Source organism: Sus scrofa, chromosome 2 (genome assembly GCF_054392235.1).
Source record: "Sus scrofa isolate SSC_HxYL_T2T_F1_AM1 chromosome 2, Sscrofa_HxYL_maternal_Yorkshire_Landrace_v2.0, whole genome shotgun sequence".
NCBI lineage: Eukaryota > Metazoa > Chordata > Mammalia > Artiodactyla > Suidae > Sus > Sus scrofa.
Window position 1 is genome coordinate 130,756,733 of NC_139384.1, and position 15,710 is coordinate 130,772,442.

At 37.2% G+C, this 15,710-nt stretch overlaps 1 protein-coding gene across 24 annotated transcripts in view; it reads left to right on the top strand.

Moving 5' to 3' along the window:
* Window positions 1–245: 245 nt before the first annotated feature.
* The window catches only part of COMMD10 (COMM domain containing 10), a 236,814-nt gene continuing 221,349 nt past the window's right edge, over window positions 246–15,710 (top strand). For 23 of the 24 annotated variants that reach the window (XR_014836326.1, XR_014836334.1, XR_014836327.1 and 20 more), the window contains exons 1-4: window positions 246–315; window positions 1,739–1,829; window positions 9,147–9,257; window positions 10,861–11,016. Coding sequence is in view for 7 of the 24 variants with exons in the window: in XM_021079259.2 (XP_020934918.2) it covers window positions 275–315; window positions 1,739–1,829; window positions 9,147–9,257; window positions 10,861–11,016 (399 nt within the window). In the remaining 17 variants the exon portion in view is untranslated. 24 annotated transcript variants of the gene reach the window in all.

Sequence of the window (15,710 nt, forward strand, 5' to 3'; positions counted from 1 at the left end):
CAAAAAAAAAAAATCCAATATCCAGGTATGTGTACACATATATAACAGGTAACTGTGCGTCTATAAATAAATTAATATGTGCACAGACTTAACTTTGAATGGAGAGAGTGGCGGGGAAGACGACGGGGACGCCCCTTAACCCCACTGGGACCGCCGGACTAGAGCGGCGCGGCCGCTGCGCGGCTTGGGCCTTCCTGCTTGCCGTCCGCCGCCTCCGCCATTGGTTGGGCTCTGGCAGCTGACCCGGCGGCGACGGGGCGAGGGAGCTTCAAGGATGGCGGCGTCTGCTGCGCTGATCCTGCGAGAGAGTCCCAGGTAGTCCCAGGGCGGGTGGGCACCGGTGGCAGCCGCCCCGGAGTGGCGCGGGTTGGGCGGGCGCCAGGATGTCACCTGCGTCTGTCGCCGGGGCGCGGGGGCGGGGCCCGGCGTGGAGGGGCGGGGCCGGGGCTGCCGAAATCCCAGCTCGGGCCCCGCAGGAGTGCATGGGACTGTGGGCGTCTCCACCTGCACGGTGGGTCCTTGCGTGGGTTTCCAGTGCACCTGGCAGTTGAGGTCAGGACGGCAGTGTGTGGCCCTTGTCACTCTTCCCAGAGGCTGGTATCACCAACACCCAGGCCATCCTTGGAGTAATACTGAAATCCCGTGGAAAGGGATTCCATTTCTTCCTTCACTTCTCTTTGAGACCTTATGATGATGAGAAAGATTCCCATTGGTTCTGGATGCTCTTTAATACCTAACACGTGTTAATATCCCTTTTCAATCAAGATAGAGTAGGCCTCAGGCCAGGACTTTTTGGGTGGTGACAGTATCTAGGCAGAATTTGATAATGTTTATGCTTTTGCTTTTATTTCTTTTTTTTGTTAATTGCTTTATTTAGTTCTTTTCTACTCATGATTAGTAAGGTCGGCTGTCTGTGGTGGTGATACAAATTAAAATAAAATTTTTTTTAAGTAAAAATAACTTCATTTAATGAAAAATAATAGTGCAGGTGGTGTGCGGCTGCAGAAAAGTGCGGAAATATGTAGGCAAATAATTGAAATTGGGAAGTAACTACTTTGTGCCTAGATTGAACAGGAATCTTTTCCAAGAAGAGAGTTGTCATCTTAAAGTTTTTCCTTCTTTGATTCCTTGAGTTCAGACAGCCAGTTGCTCTCCTCACACTAATGTCTTGGGTAACACACTGCATCAGTAAACTGTATCCAGTATGTTGCAGTATAATTGTTCTTAGCACATGATTTAAAGTTGATTATTACAGTTGAGGCAGGGTTTTAAACTGTGTACTTAGTGACCCCACCTGATATTGTATGTGGTATTTATTTTTTATTCCATTATCTGCCACACACCAGTCTTCTTTCTATTTTTGGTGTAATTGTCATTTCCCTTTTCCCACTCTTAGCAGAGTTCCATTTTAAGTAGGTATCTAAAGTACAATTCCCCACAGAGTGCAGGCTTCCCTTAGTAGTTTGCCTTTTGCTCAGAAGAAGGGGAAGATTTGCCAAATACAGCTTTTGAACAGAAGTACTTTGGGGCAGGGGCATCTTTTGGAAATGTCCTGCCTTTTTTGCTGGCCAGTATCTGTGGGGCTTTTTGTAATTTTTTATTAAAAATTTTTTTTAAGTTTCAGATTTACCTTTTGGCAGAATTGTTGAAATGAAAACTTGCAGACAGCTCTAGTTGCAGCAACTACGTTTCGACTTGGAAAACTCATTTTAAAACTTTGTTTTATGAATTTATTTAGCATGAAAAAAGCAGTGTCGCTGATAAATGAAATAGACATAGGAAGATTTCCACGACTGCTCACCCGAATTCTTCAAAAACTTCACCTGAAGGTTTGTGTGTTTGTGTTTCTATAGCTTATATTACATTCTCATGATTCCACTGAAACTCACTGTTTCTGCCTGAAGAACTTTTTGCAAGGTATTGTTTTCCAGCATGTGCTTAGGAATACTGGTCTTCCTAAGTTTGATGTCTGTGGTCAAAAGTTGGGGAAATTCTGTTTTTATTAAAATTAAGTTTTTTAAATCATGGAACCTTTCAGAGTGTATTTTATGGCAGTATTTATAACAGATATTTAAGAGTGAATATTATGTACAAAATTTTCCAAATATATTTGACCATGGAACTGTTTTATCATCACATATATTTTGGGACTAATGTTCTGTGGAACATGCTTTGGAAACATTCTGATACCATGATTCCATTCTTCCTCTTAAAAATATTTCTATGGTTTTGCTATCAACCAGTATATAATCTTTGATTTACTCTTTCTCTTCTACTTTTATATCAAGGGTATTGTTATCTTGGATGTATTGATGGTTAGTAATGCACTGCTTGGTCACCAATCTAAGTTAACTTCTTTATCAGGTTTTAAAAATTTAATTCCATTCAGCACATGTTTGTGGAGCACCCACTAACTGCTCTCCCTGGTGGAGCCATTGCCATTAAATGAGAAACCAGAGTCTCTTTTTCCTGGCCATAGACCCGTCCCAAAGCCCTGCCCTTTCTCCCTCTGAACTATTTCTCAGATCCAAGTTCTCCTCGTAGTCCTAGTTCAGATCCTTATTATTTCTCCCTTGGTCTATAGCAGGTACCTTCAGACTGGTACCTGTGCCTCTCTAGTCTTTTCACTTCCTGTCACTTCTTCATGGTGCTATTCCATTTATCTTTCTAAATATTTTTCTCCTAAAAAAAAAAAAAAAAGTCTATCATATCTTTACAGTGTTAAAACCATCAGTGGTTTTTCATTGCTCATGGGAAAAAGTTCATATTCCTTAACATTGATTTATACTAATATTAGAGTATAGGTACAACCTCTAAGTATAGGTACAACCTCTATTTCCTCTACTTTGCAAGTACTTCAGTCTCCCTGGACTGTGCTCTCTTACTGGAACCTACTATGAACCTTTTCAGCTTTATGTCTGTGTATAGACTCTTTCTCTTACCTGTAGTATCTTTCCTTTTCTGTTGAATAGACAATTCATTTGATGGTCTCAGCAGTTCATCCTCTCTTCTGTGCTTCTAAAACACTTGGTTCATTCTCACCTCACTTTAATACTGCAGTATTAAGTGTTTGTTTCATGATTACACAGTCTTTCTCTGAGCGTGAACACTTTAGGTAGCATGTCATATTCATCTTTGTGTTTCCCAGACCTAGTACATTGATACCTTATATGGTTGGTACTTGATAGTTGTTCTTGGAGTTCATTCTTTTCCTTGCCACGGGGAATACAAAGTGAATATCCATTCCCTAAAATCCTGGCTGCAAGGAATTTGTGATGTAGAAGAAGAAACAGAGGAATCACAACAGTACTAATAGCGGCAACATTTGGTGGTGTTTGCTCTTTACATTGCTCCCTCTGTGACTAGTACTGTTCTAATGGCTTTGTAGTATTAACTCATCTGATCTTCAAAGCAACTTTAGGAAGTGGGTACTGTTGTCATCCTTGTTTTATCCTTGTAAAAACTGAGAGACCAGTTAACTAATTTGCCCAAGGTCAAATAGCTAGCTAGTAAGGCAGTCTGTTTCCAGAATCCATCCTTTGACCCATTACAATAAACCCCAGGAAAGAGTATGAAATGATATATAAAACAGTCTAGAAGTGAGTGTTGCAGGCATTTGATACAGAAGTTCTCTGATTCCCTGAATTGGTGACTGCCTTCTTCTTCTTCTTTTTTTTTTTTTTTTTGTCTTTTTGCCTTTTCTAGGGCCACTCCTTTGGCATATGGAGGTTCCCAGGCTAGGGGTCCAATCGGAGCTACAGCTGCCGGCCTACACCACAGGTGCAGCAACTCAGGATCCAAACTGCGTCTGCAACCTACACCACAGCTCACAGCAACGCCGGATCCTTAACCCACTGAGCAAGGCCAGGGATCGAACCCACAACCCGATGGTTCCTAGTCAGATTCGTTAACCACTGAGCCACGATGGGAACTCCTGGGGACTGCCTTCTTAAACACATACAAGGCAATATGGGACAACCCCCGCCCCACCACCACCACTAGTATATATCTTTTGTTCTTCATTCTTAGGGAGGATGAATTGTCTGCAGGAAACTCATGACATGGAGTTTGACTTTGACCCTCCAGGCTTGAGAATAGGTTAATATCATGGTGACAGCATGGCCGAAGCAGTACACAGAGGTGTTTGAATGCTATTATTCCATTAGGGGTAGGGGAGAGAAGGTGAGAAGGTGTGGTCATTGAGAGCTGAAGACAGAAACTTCTGTTATGTGATTACCTACCTGCAGAGTCAGGAAAAGGCATTGTTTTTCCCCTGGAGCGTTTAGGCAGTGTTCTTCCAAAGGGACTCCTATGGTGATAAGGGCTCTTAAAGAGTTTGCAGCCACACTCAGGGTATGTCAGCTTCCTTTTGTGTAGTCTTGGTCTGTCAAGTTGTCCTTTGCCTGAAGACAAGCACAGCTCTGAGAGTAGCGGGAAACATCATGCAAGTAGGTTGCTGAAGAAATTTAGGGATTTGGTTGCTATTCTTGTTATCAGCTTGACAAATTTAATCTTGGTAAAATGGTCTAATGAGCAGAGGGTATCTGTTTTTGTCCAGACGGGTTCTTTGGAATCCTTAGTAGAAATAAACCTGGGGAAATTAAGTTTAGGGAAATTAAGTTTATGGCCATGCCAAAGCTTGGGTTTGGGAGTCCTTTTTAAACTACCATCTTCCTGGCCAATCCTAGCATATAGAAATAACTGGGAATCTTGAGGGGTTTGTTACAGTGTGTGGAGAGTGCTCGTGGCATTTAGTGCCCAGGAGTTTTAAATGTCTTGCAGGACAGTCCTGCACAGAGAATTGTCTCATCCAGCCTGCTCATAGAATCTGCATTGGCAAACAGACACTGAAGGATGTCAGATTAATTTCCTCAGATGGGGACTTAAACATTTTGGGGAGTTCCCGTTATCAGCGGAAACAAACTAGACTAATAATCCATGAGGATTCCCCCCAACCCCCGACCCCTGCTCAGTGGGTTAAGGGTCTGGCATTGCCCTGAGCTGTGTTGTAGGTGGCAGAGAGGGCTCAGATCCCGTGTTACTGTGGCTGTGGCATAGGCTGGTAGCTACAGCTCCGATTTGACCCCTAGCTGGAAGCTTCCATATACTGCAAGTATGACCCTAAAAAGCAAAATAAATGAATGAACAAACAAAACATTTTTGGACTCTTAAGTTTCAAAAATAGGTGTCACAACTCATGAAAATTAAAAAAAAAAAAAAACAAAAACCAAAAAAACCCCCAAACCTCAATGCTTTGCTCCATTGGAGAGGCTTTCAGTCCTTCTCACAAAGCCTATTGAGGTAACTATGCTGAAAAAGTCTAGTTCTGAGAGATGAGGTGTCTGGAGTCCTGGCCATGATGGAACAGAAACAGCAAACTGGGAGATGAAGGCGCTACTGTGATGGGGTGTGCAGGCAGTTTTAAGAACTGACTGCTGAGCATAGGATGAAATGGAAAAATTACGAAAATCAGACACAAAAAAATACAAAAGGAGAGAAATCCAAGGGATTTTTCCTGAAGTGATAAATCATCCGTGTATTCTAACAGTTCTTTAGAAAACTACAGCAGAGAGCTTGGATGCTCAGAATTATGATCATTACAAGAAAGTAGTTTAATCCATTATACTTTGTTTATGAAAGTCAGAATGGGTATTGTACATTTCAGAAAGATTGCTTTTAAAAGATTTTTAAAAAGTTCTTTTATTTGATAGTCACTTGATGGTACCACTGTATTTCCTCACTATGACAGAGAGGCGTCATCATATTAACATAAAGGACAATCACAGGTCTTAACCCCAGAATATAGAAATGATTGAGGATTTTTATTTATTTAATTTTATTGTGAAGAATGTGAAATTGAGATTAGTTCACCCATTGTGCATGTTAAGAAAGTGAATTCTTGAGAAGAAAAAAAAGAAAAGTTGGAAGAATGGGCTTTTTTATTTTGCTCTTTTTTGTGCCCCTAAAGTTCAAATAGAGTGCTTAAATTAAATGTTTTAATAACACTTTAAATTTCGCTAATTAATGAATACATTTTTATTTTAGCTTGTTTAAATGGTATGGACAAACTGAAATGCCTCCTCAGTTTACCCCTTCTTTCATCTTAATTCTCTCTGGTTTTAGTTACCTATTGCTGAATTGCAAATTACCCTAAAATTTAGCCGCTTAAGACAACATTAAACATCCTCTCTCATGCTTCCTATAGGTCAGGAGTTTAGCAGTAACGTGGTGGGATGGTTCTGGCTTGGGATTCTCATGAAGTTGCTGTCAGCTCTTGTTTGGGGCAGCTGTTGCCTGATGTTTTAATGGGGGTTGGAGGATTTCCTTCTAATATGGCTAGGCGGAGGCCTCAGGTCCTTGTCACTCAGGCCTTTCCTCTTGACACGGAGGTTGGCTTCTTCCAGAATGAGTGATCCAAGAGAGGAAGGTGCTGTCCTTTTCGTGACTCGCCTTGGATATCCCATAGCTTCACTTTCCTTACATCCTGTTTGTTAGAAGTAAGTCATTACATCTGGCTCCTATTCTGAGGGAGAGGAATTTAGGCTCCATCTTTTGAAAGAAGGAGTGTCCAAGAATTTGAGGACATGATAAAACCACCACATCCCTCTAGAGGTAGCCTTTGTTGTTGATTTGATTTTTATCTTTCCAGATCTTTTTTTCAAGTATTAATAAATACAGATGTGCACACATATATGCCTTCATGTATACATAGAAATGTGTTTTTATAAGTGGCATTATTGCCTTACTGTTTACCTTTTTCACTTACCATTTTTTTATCAGAGATCTTTCTATGTCAATCCATATAGCACTAATTTGCTACAAGTGTTGTTTTACCTTTCTGCTGGTGTATATAAGTTTATGGCACATGCTTTTTAAATATATATAGAAAAAATTAGCATCTGGTTTCTATTTAAAATTTTAAGTATCTTGGACACTTGCTCTCTAACTTTATAAACCTGGGCTTTAGTTTTCTGCCATCAAGAAGGTTAAAACTAACATATCTCCTTTACTTTCTCTTCAACTCCCAGATGTGTGTGGGTTGCTTTTGGTACATAGGAAGAAGTTGAACTGGTGCTGTTTGGAAGCAAATAGAGTGATTTCCATTTAATATTTATCTACTGAGGTTCATGGTTGGAGCAAGATGTTGAATATCTATTTGGAACTTTGTTAGCTGTATTGTCCATTTGTTGTTCTGTTTACATATTTTAAGCTCCACTTTATTTTATTTTATTTTTATTTTTATTTTTTTGCTTTTTATGGCCACATCTGTGCCATAGGGAGGTTCCCAGGCCAGGGGTCCAATCAGAGCTGCAGGCACCGGCCTACGCCACAGCTCACAGCAATGCCAGATCCTTAACCCACTGAGTGAGGCCAGGGATTGAACCCACATCCTCATGGATACTAGTCAGGTTTGTAACCTGCTAAGCCACAAATGGGAACTCCTCCACTTTATTTTAAGAGTGCATGTCTGATGTATCAAAGGGTCAGGGAAGATAAAGTTCCCTTTTCCCACTTGACTCCAAGCCACTTTATTAATATAATGCTCTTGAAGATCTTGAGAATATCCCTTTTTCACTCTTAAAAAAAAAAAAAAAACTCACTTTCTTGTACATATTGGGAATACTTAAGTTTATTTTTCTACATCCTCCATCACTATTTTTGTTTTGTCAAAATGAGTTGCTTGGTATATATTAAAAGAAATCAGAGTGGTGACAAACTTGGAGGTTAAATTGTACATATCCATTGAATTTAATGTACCATGTGGTTCAGTGATTATACGTAAGTAATACTGTTACAGTATTCCTCATAGTGATAAAATTAGATACTGTAAGTCATTATTTCAAGGTGTACAGCAGTCATAGAAATTCTGGAACTTTAAAATCAAAACATTGCTCTTGAAGTATGTGATTGGCATTTTGGTCAAGTCGGGTTCTTGCTTTCTTCAGTCGTAAAACAGATAGTAGACGCTGAAAGTTCTAGTGACTAGCCTCCCCAAGCCAGAAATAGGCCAGCTTAGAGGTCTAAGGTTGCTTCGCTTTGAGTAACTGCAAAGTTGTACCTCATCCCAAGCTGGCAAGGCAGAGAGACTCATGGAACTTCTCACACTTCCCCATATAGTTATTAGGGAGAGGCAGCAACAGGAGGGTTGTTCTTTTTATGTGCGGATAGAGTATTTTTATTTAAACGCAGTTCTAATAGTGTACATTTTTTTAATTTGAAAAACTAATCTTTAGATCGAGATTATTTTGGAAATGAAAGAAAAGAGACTAGCCAGAGGTGAGATGGCTAACTTATTTCATATTGCTTACAAAAGTAATGAGTGTAATGTATGTTTTGGGAAACAGTAAAATTATCAAAGACTTAATTTCCTCCTTTATATATGCTCTAATAATAACCCATACTTTTACGCAACTCATTAAAATGGAAATTACTTGAATAATTTTTTTTCTGTCTTTTTATGGCCGAACCTGCGGTATATGGGGGTTCCCAGGCTAGGGGTCAAATCGGAGCTGCAGCTGCCGGCCTACACCACAGCCACAGCAACGCCAGATCCAAGCTGTGTCTGTGACTTACATCACAGCTCATGGCAATGCCAGATCCTTAATGCACTGAGCAAGGCCAGGGATCAAACCTACAACTTCATGGATACTAGTTGGGTTTGTTAACCACTGAGCCATGACGGGAACTCCTGAATAATTGTTTTTATGTGTCTTTCAAACTAGAATATAGTACACCTGAAGACGTGAACTGTCTGTCTATGTAGCACATAATAAATACTCAGTAAATATTTTTGGATGAGTAAAGATGGAAATTACTGTTAATTGTTAACATTTTGGGGTTTTACCTTGTAGTGTTGTTTTTTTCCTAAGTGTCCATTTTGTATGGTATTAACAGTATTTTCTACCTCCTATAAATCATAGAACCTAAAATACTGTTTTTTTAATGAACTATATGTGCTAAGATCCAGGTAATAAACCATACTGTGATTTTAAGACACTGAAATTTACAAACACATCATTTTCTTTCAGTGATGGATTTGCTTTTTTGTCCCAAGTTCTTATTCTGATTTGAATAAGTGAATCTTTTCTTGAGTATGAGTTTTAAATTCCTGAATGTATGCTGATAGATGGCTTTTTGTTTTGTAGGCTGAGAATAGTTTCAGTGAAGAAGAGGAAGAAAAACTTCAAGCTGCGTTTTCTCTAGAGAAACAAGATCTTCACCTAGTTCTTGAAACAATATCATTCATTTTAGAACAGGTATCTTTTTTTTTTGTTCTAAACTTCCTAACCATGGTTTGTTTACTACATGTTTACATTGCTGTTATACCTATAACTTTTTAAAGTATGCAGATGAAAGCTGTGAATATATTTTAATCAAGAATTTTGGTGTAGTAAAAAATACTTGACTGTATAATTTTTTTCCATGGTACTGCAATCTACAAAAGAGTCTTAGTGTTGAGTAACATGAGTAGAAGTCTTTGGCAACATAAACTGAGACTTTGTTGACTTGAGATAGTTGAAAAGATTTAAATTTGTTGTTATTTGGTATAATGATTTGGAAAAATGAACTTTAAAAAAATTATTTATTTGGCCATATCCGTGACATGTGGAAGTTCCTGGGCCAGGGATCAAACCTGCTCCACAGCAGTGACCCAGAGCTCTGTAGTGGCAATACCAGATCCTTAACCCACTGTGCCACAAGGGAATTCTAAAGATGAACAAGTTTTATTTAATAAATTTAAGAAGTGATTTTTGGGGAATTCATTTATTTATCTAGGATGATAAATAAAACATTTAGAAAAGAAATAGCCATCAGAGGACCTTTTGTCATACTCTTTCTTCTCACTGAGCTGCTTGTCTGCATCCCTTCTTTTCACCTAAATTCAGTTCATTGTTAAGTTCTCTTCAGGTCCCATCTCCCACTGCAGCCTTGACCCTTTATACCTGCAGTCTTCCCTTATTTGGATTCCATTTATCCTTGGTTCATTGTAGTAGACCACATTGTTAGTCTTTTCATTATTTCATGTATGTCAGTTATGTCTGCTTTACAAGGTTTTGAATTTGTGGGGGACCAGGGTCACATTTTTGGTGCATCTTCTATAAACATAGCACATTTGTTGGGTTTAAAATAGATTCTTAATAAATTCTCATTGTTTAAGTAGAACAGTTTTGAAATAAAAATTTAACTAGGACTGTGACTTCCTGGGCATCCTAATTGTGTTAGGAGGACAGACAAGCTGCCAAGCATCTATTACATACAGCCTTATACTGATCGCAGATGACTCTGTTTCTTATCCTTGGTGGGCCTTCACTAGGAGAAAAGGATAATCTGATAGGGGAGAGCAGCATGGGGTTTATGAGAAAGTTGTTTCAGAATAATGTAAAAAACAGAACAAGTATCACTATTGAAAAAGTTTTCAGTTTTTTATTATATACTACCTAGGAAGTTGGTAGGTGAAGGTGGTTGTGAGAAAGTGTTTCTTGAAAAAATTTTGTTAGCTGGGAAACAAAAGCATTGCATACTTATTTGAAATAATTAGGTGAAATAAGGAAATGAAATTTTAATTAGGATACTATTTATGTAGCCAAAGCAAAGGTGTTTTTCTGTTAAGTGAATTTAGCACTGCTTAAACCAAAGACAAAAATGAAAAAGTTTAATCTGAATAATTCAGGCTAATTCTAAATGTTACAGCCCTTGGCTATGTATATTATTATTTTTGAAATGATAGAAAAATTTCTGCAATAGAAATATGAAAATTTTTTATTTATATCATTTAAAATACAAATTTTGTATTTGATTGTAGTTCAGGGTCTTTGTATGAACATTAAGGTTATATGTAATTTGTTTTCTTTTTAATAGGCAGTGTATCACAACGTGAAGCCAGCAGTTTTGCAGCAGCAGTTGGAGAACATTCATCTTGGACAAGATAAAGCAGAAGCATTTGTCAGTGCTTGGTCTTCTATGGGTCAAGAAACAATTGAAAAATTCAGGCAGAGGATTATTGCTCCCCATAAGGTACAGGATATACTACCTGAAAGATTATTTTTCAGTAGCGTATGGCATACATTATTATACCTGAAGAGTTTTTAAAGTGATAATTTTTGTAAAGTGGTGAATCAGGCAATAGAAAGCAAGTATACAATATTTTTGTAAAATTATATCCATACATATTTGCTACCACAATGTGATTTAATTTTAATTACCAGTTTAAAATATGTTTCTGTAACTGAAGAATAGGAATGAGACATTCTTTTTCTTTTCTCTGAGTCCTTGGGCAGAGTTGGTTATTCTTTTAACTGTGTATTTTTATATATAAAGACTTTTAAAAATTTCTAGTGAATCACGTACTTGTGTTTGTATGTTGGTATTAGAGCCTAGCAGAACGACTCTTGTGCAAAAAGTACTCAGTATTTTTTGAGTAGCAAATAGTGAGCAAAATGAACACTTTGGAATAATATTAAATAATAGTAGTGTCACAAAGCTCTTTAGTGCTTTGGGGGTTAAGATGAATATACAGATTTTGCCCTTTTTTGTACTAATGTGTTGTTACATAATTGATTTTCAGATTTTCAACCAATTTCGTATTCCTGGAATAAAACTCATTTTTATATGTTGCTGTATTTGATTGGATAATAATCCCAAGGATTTTTCCTTCTGTGTTTGTGAAGGATGTTGGTCTGTAATTTTCCTGTGCCGTCTTTGGTGCTATCAGGTTAATACTGACCTCACAAATGAGTTGGCAGGTGTTTCTCCATCGTCTTCTATTTTCTGTACATCTTTGTGAAGGATTAAAGCAGTTCTGTTAGGTTTGTAGTGCTATCTGGTGTATCTAATTTACATTTCCCTAATAATAATTTATGATGATCTTTTTTGTGATTACTTGCCATCCGTATATCTTCTTTGTTGAAGTGTTTATTCAGATATTTTGCCTAACTGTATTTCCACATTATGACATATAAGAATTATAATTATATAAGTCTAAAGGACAGTGATAGGTATGAATCCCAATATATAGAAATGCATTGGGTTTTTTTTTTTTTTTTGTGGTTGTTAAAATGTGTGGAGGGCATTTGTTTTCTTTCTGTAGAGTGTTATGAGTCTTTGAATCCTTTGCCAGATATGTGATTTGCAGATTCTTTCTCCTAGTCTGTATCTTTCCTTTTCAGTTTCTAACAGTTGTCTTTTGCAAAGTAAACGCTTTTAAATCTAAGTTTATCATTTTTTTCTTTTATTCATCCTGCTTTTGGTTTTGTATCTAAGAATTTGTAGTCTAATGCAACGTTACAAAGATTTTCTGTTTTGTTTTCCTCTAAGTGTTTTATAGATTTATGTTCTACATTTAGGTCTAAGATGCATTTTGAGTTAATTTTGTGTAAGGCATAAGATGCAGGTTCAAGTTCTTTTTTTCTTTATGCTGGATGTTCATTTGTTCCAGCATAATTATTGATAACATCCTTTTGTTGTTGAATTGTCTTAGCCCTTATGTCATTTGATATTTTCATTTTTCCTTTTCGGGACTCTCTTTTCGCTTCCACTGATTTATTTTTTGTCTTTCTGCCAATATCATGCTACCTTAATCACTGTAGCACTATAGTAAGTCTTAAAATCAGGCCTTGTTAATCTACTGACTTTGTTCTTTTTAATAATTGTTTTGGCTATTCTAATTTCTTTATCTTTTCATTTAATTTGAAAACCAGGTTTTTTATATCTTCAAAAAATCCTTTGTTATTTTGATTGAGATGGTGTTTACAGATCACTTTATAGAGAATTGACTTCTAAACCATATTGAGTATATTTCCATTTATTTAGGTCCTCTTTGATTTCTTATATCAGTGTTTTTCATTTTCGACCATACAGATTCTGTGCATACTTTGTTTGCACACTCTTTTATTTCAGCATTCTTGACTATTTTGCCTAAGTCTGTCTGTCTTTCTTTTCTGGAGTTGTAAATAGTACTGTTTTTTAAATTTTGCTTTCCAATTGTTTATTTGTAGTCTGTAAACACACAATTGATTTTCTGTGTTGACATTGTATTTGAGACCTAGGTAAACTCACTAATTAGTTAACAGCAGTTCTCTTTGTTGTTTTCCTTGTGACCCTTTTGGTAGGCAGTCAGGTTGTCAACGGAGAGAGACAGTTTTATTTCTCCCTTTTCAGTATGTTCATGTTTTGTTTCTCTCGCCTCATTGCTTTCTAGGACTTCTAATATGATGTTGATCAGGTTCGTGAATCTGAACATCTTGCTTTCTTCTTAATTTTAGAGAGAAAGCATTCAGTCTCTCATCATTAAGGAAGATGCTAGCTGTGAATTTTTAGAAAATGTCCGTATATTTTTATTTCTCTCCTTTTTGTTTCTTTGTTTTTTGAAAGCTACATTCTAAGAACTCTCAGGTGTCCTCCACATCAGTGCTTCATTTTTCATCATTTAAATTTCTGCTTTTTCCTATATCCTGTACAGATTTTAACTTTTCTGTTTTTTTTTTTTTGTCACTGAAATTTTTTCCAGCCACCTTCATTTAAAAAAAACTCTACTTGATTTTGAATATTGGCCCATTTTGTATTTTTTTCTATTTTTTAATTTGCATTTATATAGGTACAGTATAGTTGTATTATTATTATTATTATTATTTTTTTTTTTTGGCCACACCCAGGGCATGTAGAAATTCCCAGGCCAGGGATCACACCTATGCCTCAGTTGCAGCCTGCAACACAGCTGCAGTAAATCTGGGTCTTTAACCCACTGTGCCACAAGGGACCTTCCTATTTGTGTTGTTAAAAATATGTCTTTTCCACTTCGAAAAGTTAGTCATTTTTCTGGTGTCTTTTGGATGATAGTTTGTTACTTTTTTTAAAATTAATAGTTTCCCTATATTTGTTGCATTACTTTAACTTTTGTTTAAGAAGTAATTTAATCAGTTGTCATATAAAATACTCAAACATTAGTTGGAAGGACATGATTAATTGTACTCTGGTCCCTTGAGAATGTAGAAAATTACCTTTTGCCATATATAGAGTATATGAGAGGATAGCTAATACTTTATTTTAATGCCTTAAATGTTTAATTAAGATAATGTAGCAATAGCAAACATTTCCTGTATTTATTGTGGGCCAAATATTCTACTAAGTGCACTATATCTTGTAAAAAACCATTAGTAGTTCTAGTTTATGTTTGAAATTAAATTGAGGCTTAGATTAAAAAAATTGGTCCATGGTCATTGCAGCTAAGTAAGTGACAGAGTTGGGATTTGACACAAGTAGGTATACTCCTTAGCCATTATGCTATATTACCACCTTGGTGTTAGCAGAGAAATTTTTCAGTTGTTAGGCATTATGCAGGGTGGTTTTCATAGTTGTGTGTGTGTTAAATGTCTTTGAAAAGGAAGGAAATAAAACTTTAGAAAGTGTAACTTTACCACCTTAACCCAAATAGTCCATGGTAAAGCCGAGATGGGAGTCAGATTGGTCTGTCTCTTAATTAAGCCTTGTTCCTTTTATGTCATGGTACCTCTGGCAACTGTCATGTTATCTTCCTTTTTTGTCCTGATAGCTATTTAGGATGCAGTGACTAAAATAGCCATGGATGAAAATAGATCATGTCATTTAAATTATAAGAAAAATATATGGCAGTGACTTATTACATAGTGAGATTGTTTTTACAGTATGAGAGTGTTTTATAGTAATTTAGGGCTTCACATCAACTCTTTGTGTGATACTTGCGGTGGAACATCTGTGGAAATAATTCTAAATTTACAGAGTCAGATTTAATTAAATAAGAATTTAAAAGGGAGTTCCCGTCGTGGCGCAGTGGTTAACGAATCCGACTAGGAACCGTGAAGTTGTGGGTTCAGTCCCTGGCCTTGCTCAGTGGGTTAAGGATCCGGCGTTGCCATGAGCTGTGGTGTAGCTTGCAAATGCGGCTCGGATTCCACGTTGCTGTGGCTCTGTTGTAGGCCGGTGACTACAGCTCCGATTGGACCCCTAGCCTGGGAACCTCCATGTGCCACGGGAGCGGCCCTAGAAAAGGCAAAAAAAAAAAAAAAAAAATCAGAAAGAACTTATTTTTAATTGTTTTTAAAAACACCTCTTTTCATCTTCTATTCTTTAAATCTCATAAGTGAGAGACAGATTGAAAATTAATCTGATAACTTTTTACAGGATATGATTGAAAGAATTTAAAAATTTTATTCCAACTCACTTTTTTTTTTTTCCCTTTTTTTAGGGCTGCACCCATGGCATATAGAGGTTCCCACGCTAGGGGTCTAATTGGAGCTCTAGCCACCAGCCTATACCACAGCATCACCAGATTTGAGCCGTGTCTGTGACCGACACCACAGCTCACAGCAACGCCAGATCCTTAACCCACTGAGCAAGGCCAGGAATACGAACCCGCCACCTCATGTTTCCTAGTCACCTTCGTTTCTACTGCACCATGAGGGGAACTCCCCCAACTCACTTTTTAAAAAATCCACTTTATCTTAACCTCTTTGGAGACTTGAGACTGAAATGTTACCACTGCTTGTTAGAATTTGTATTCTCCCTTCTTTTGTCAGTGTTGATAGAGTTAGTAGTGTCCTAACAGGGTTTTCTGTTTGATTTTTGTTACAATACATGTGCGGTTACAACATTTATTAAATTATGAATATATCTTCCAAGAGAACTTGAATACTGTGTTTAATTTTACTGCTAAAATTCTGGCTAGACATCCTCTA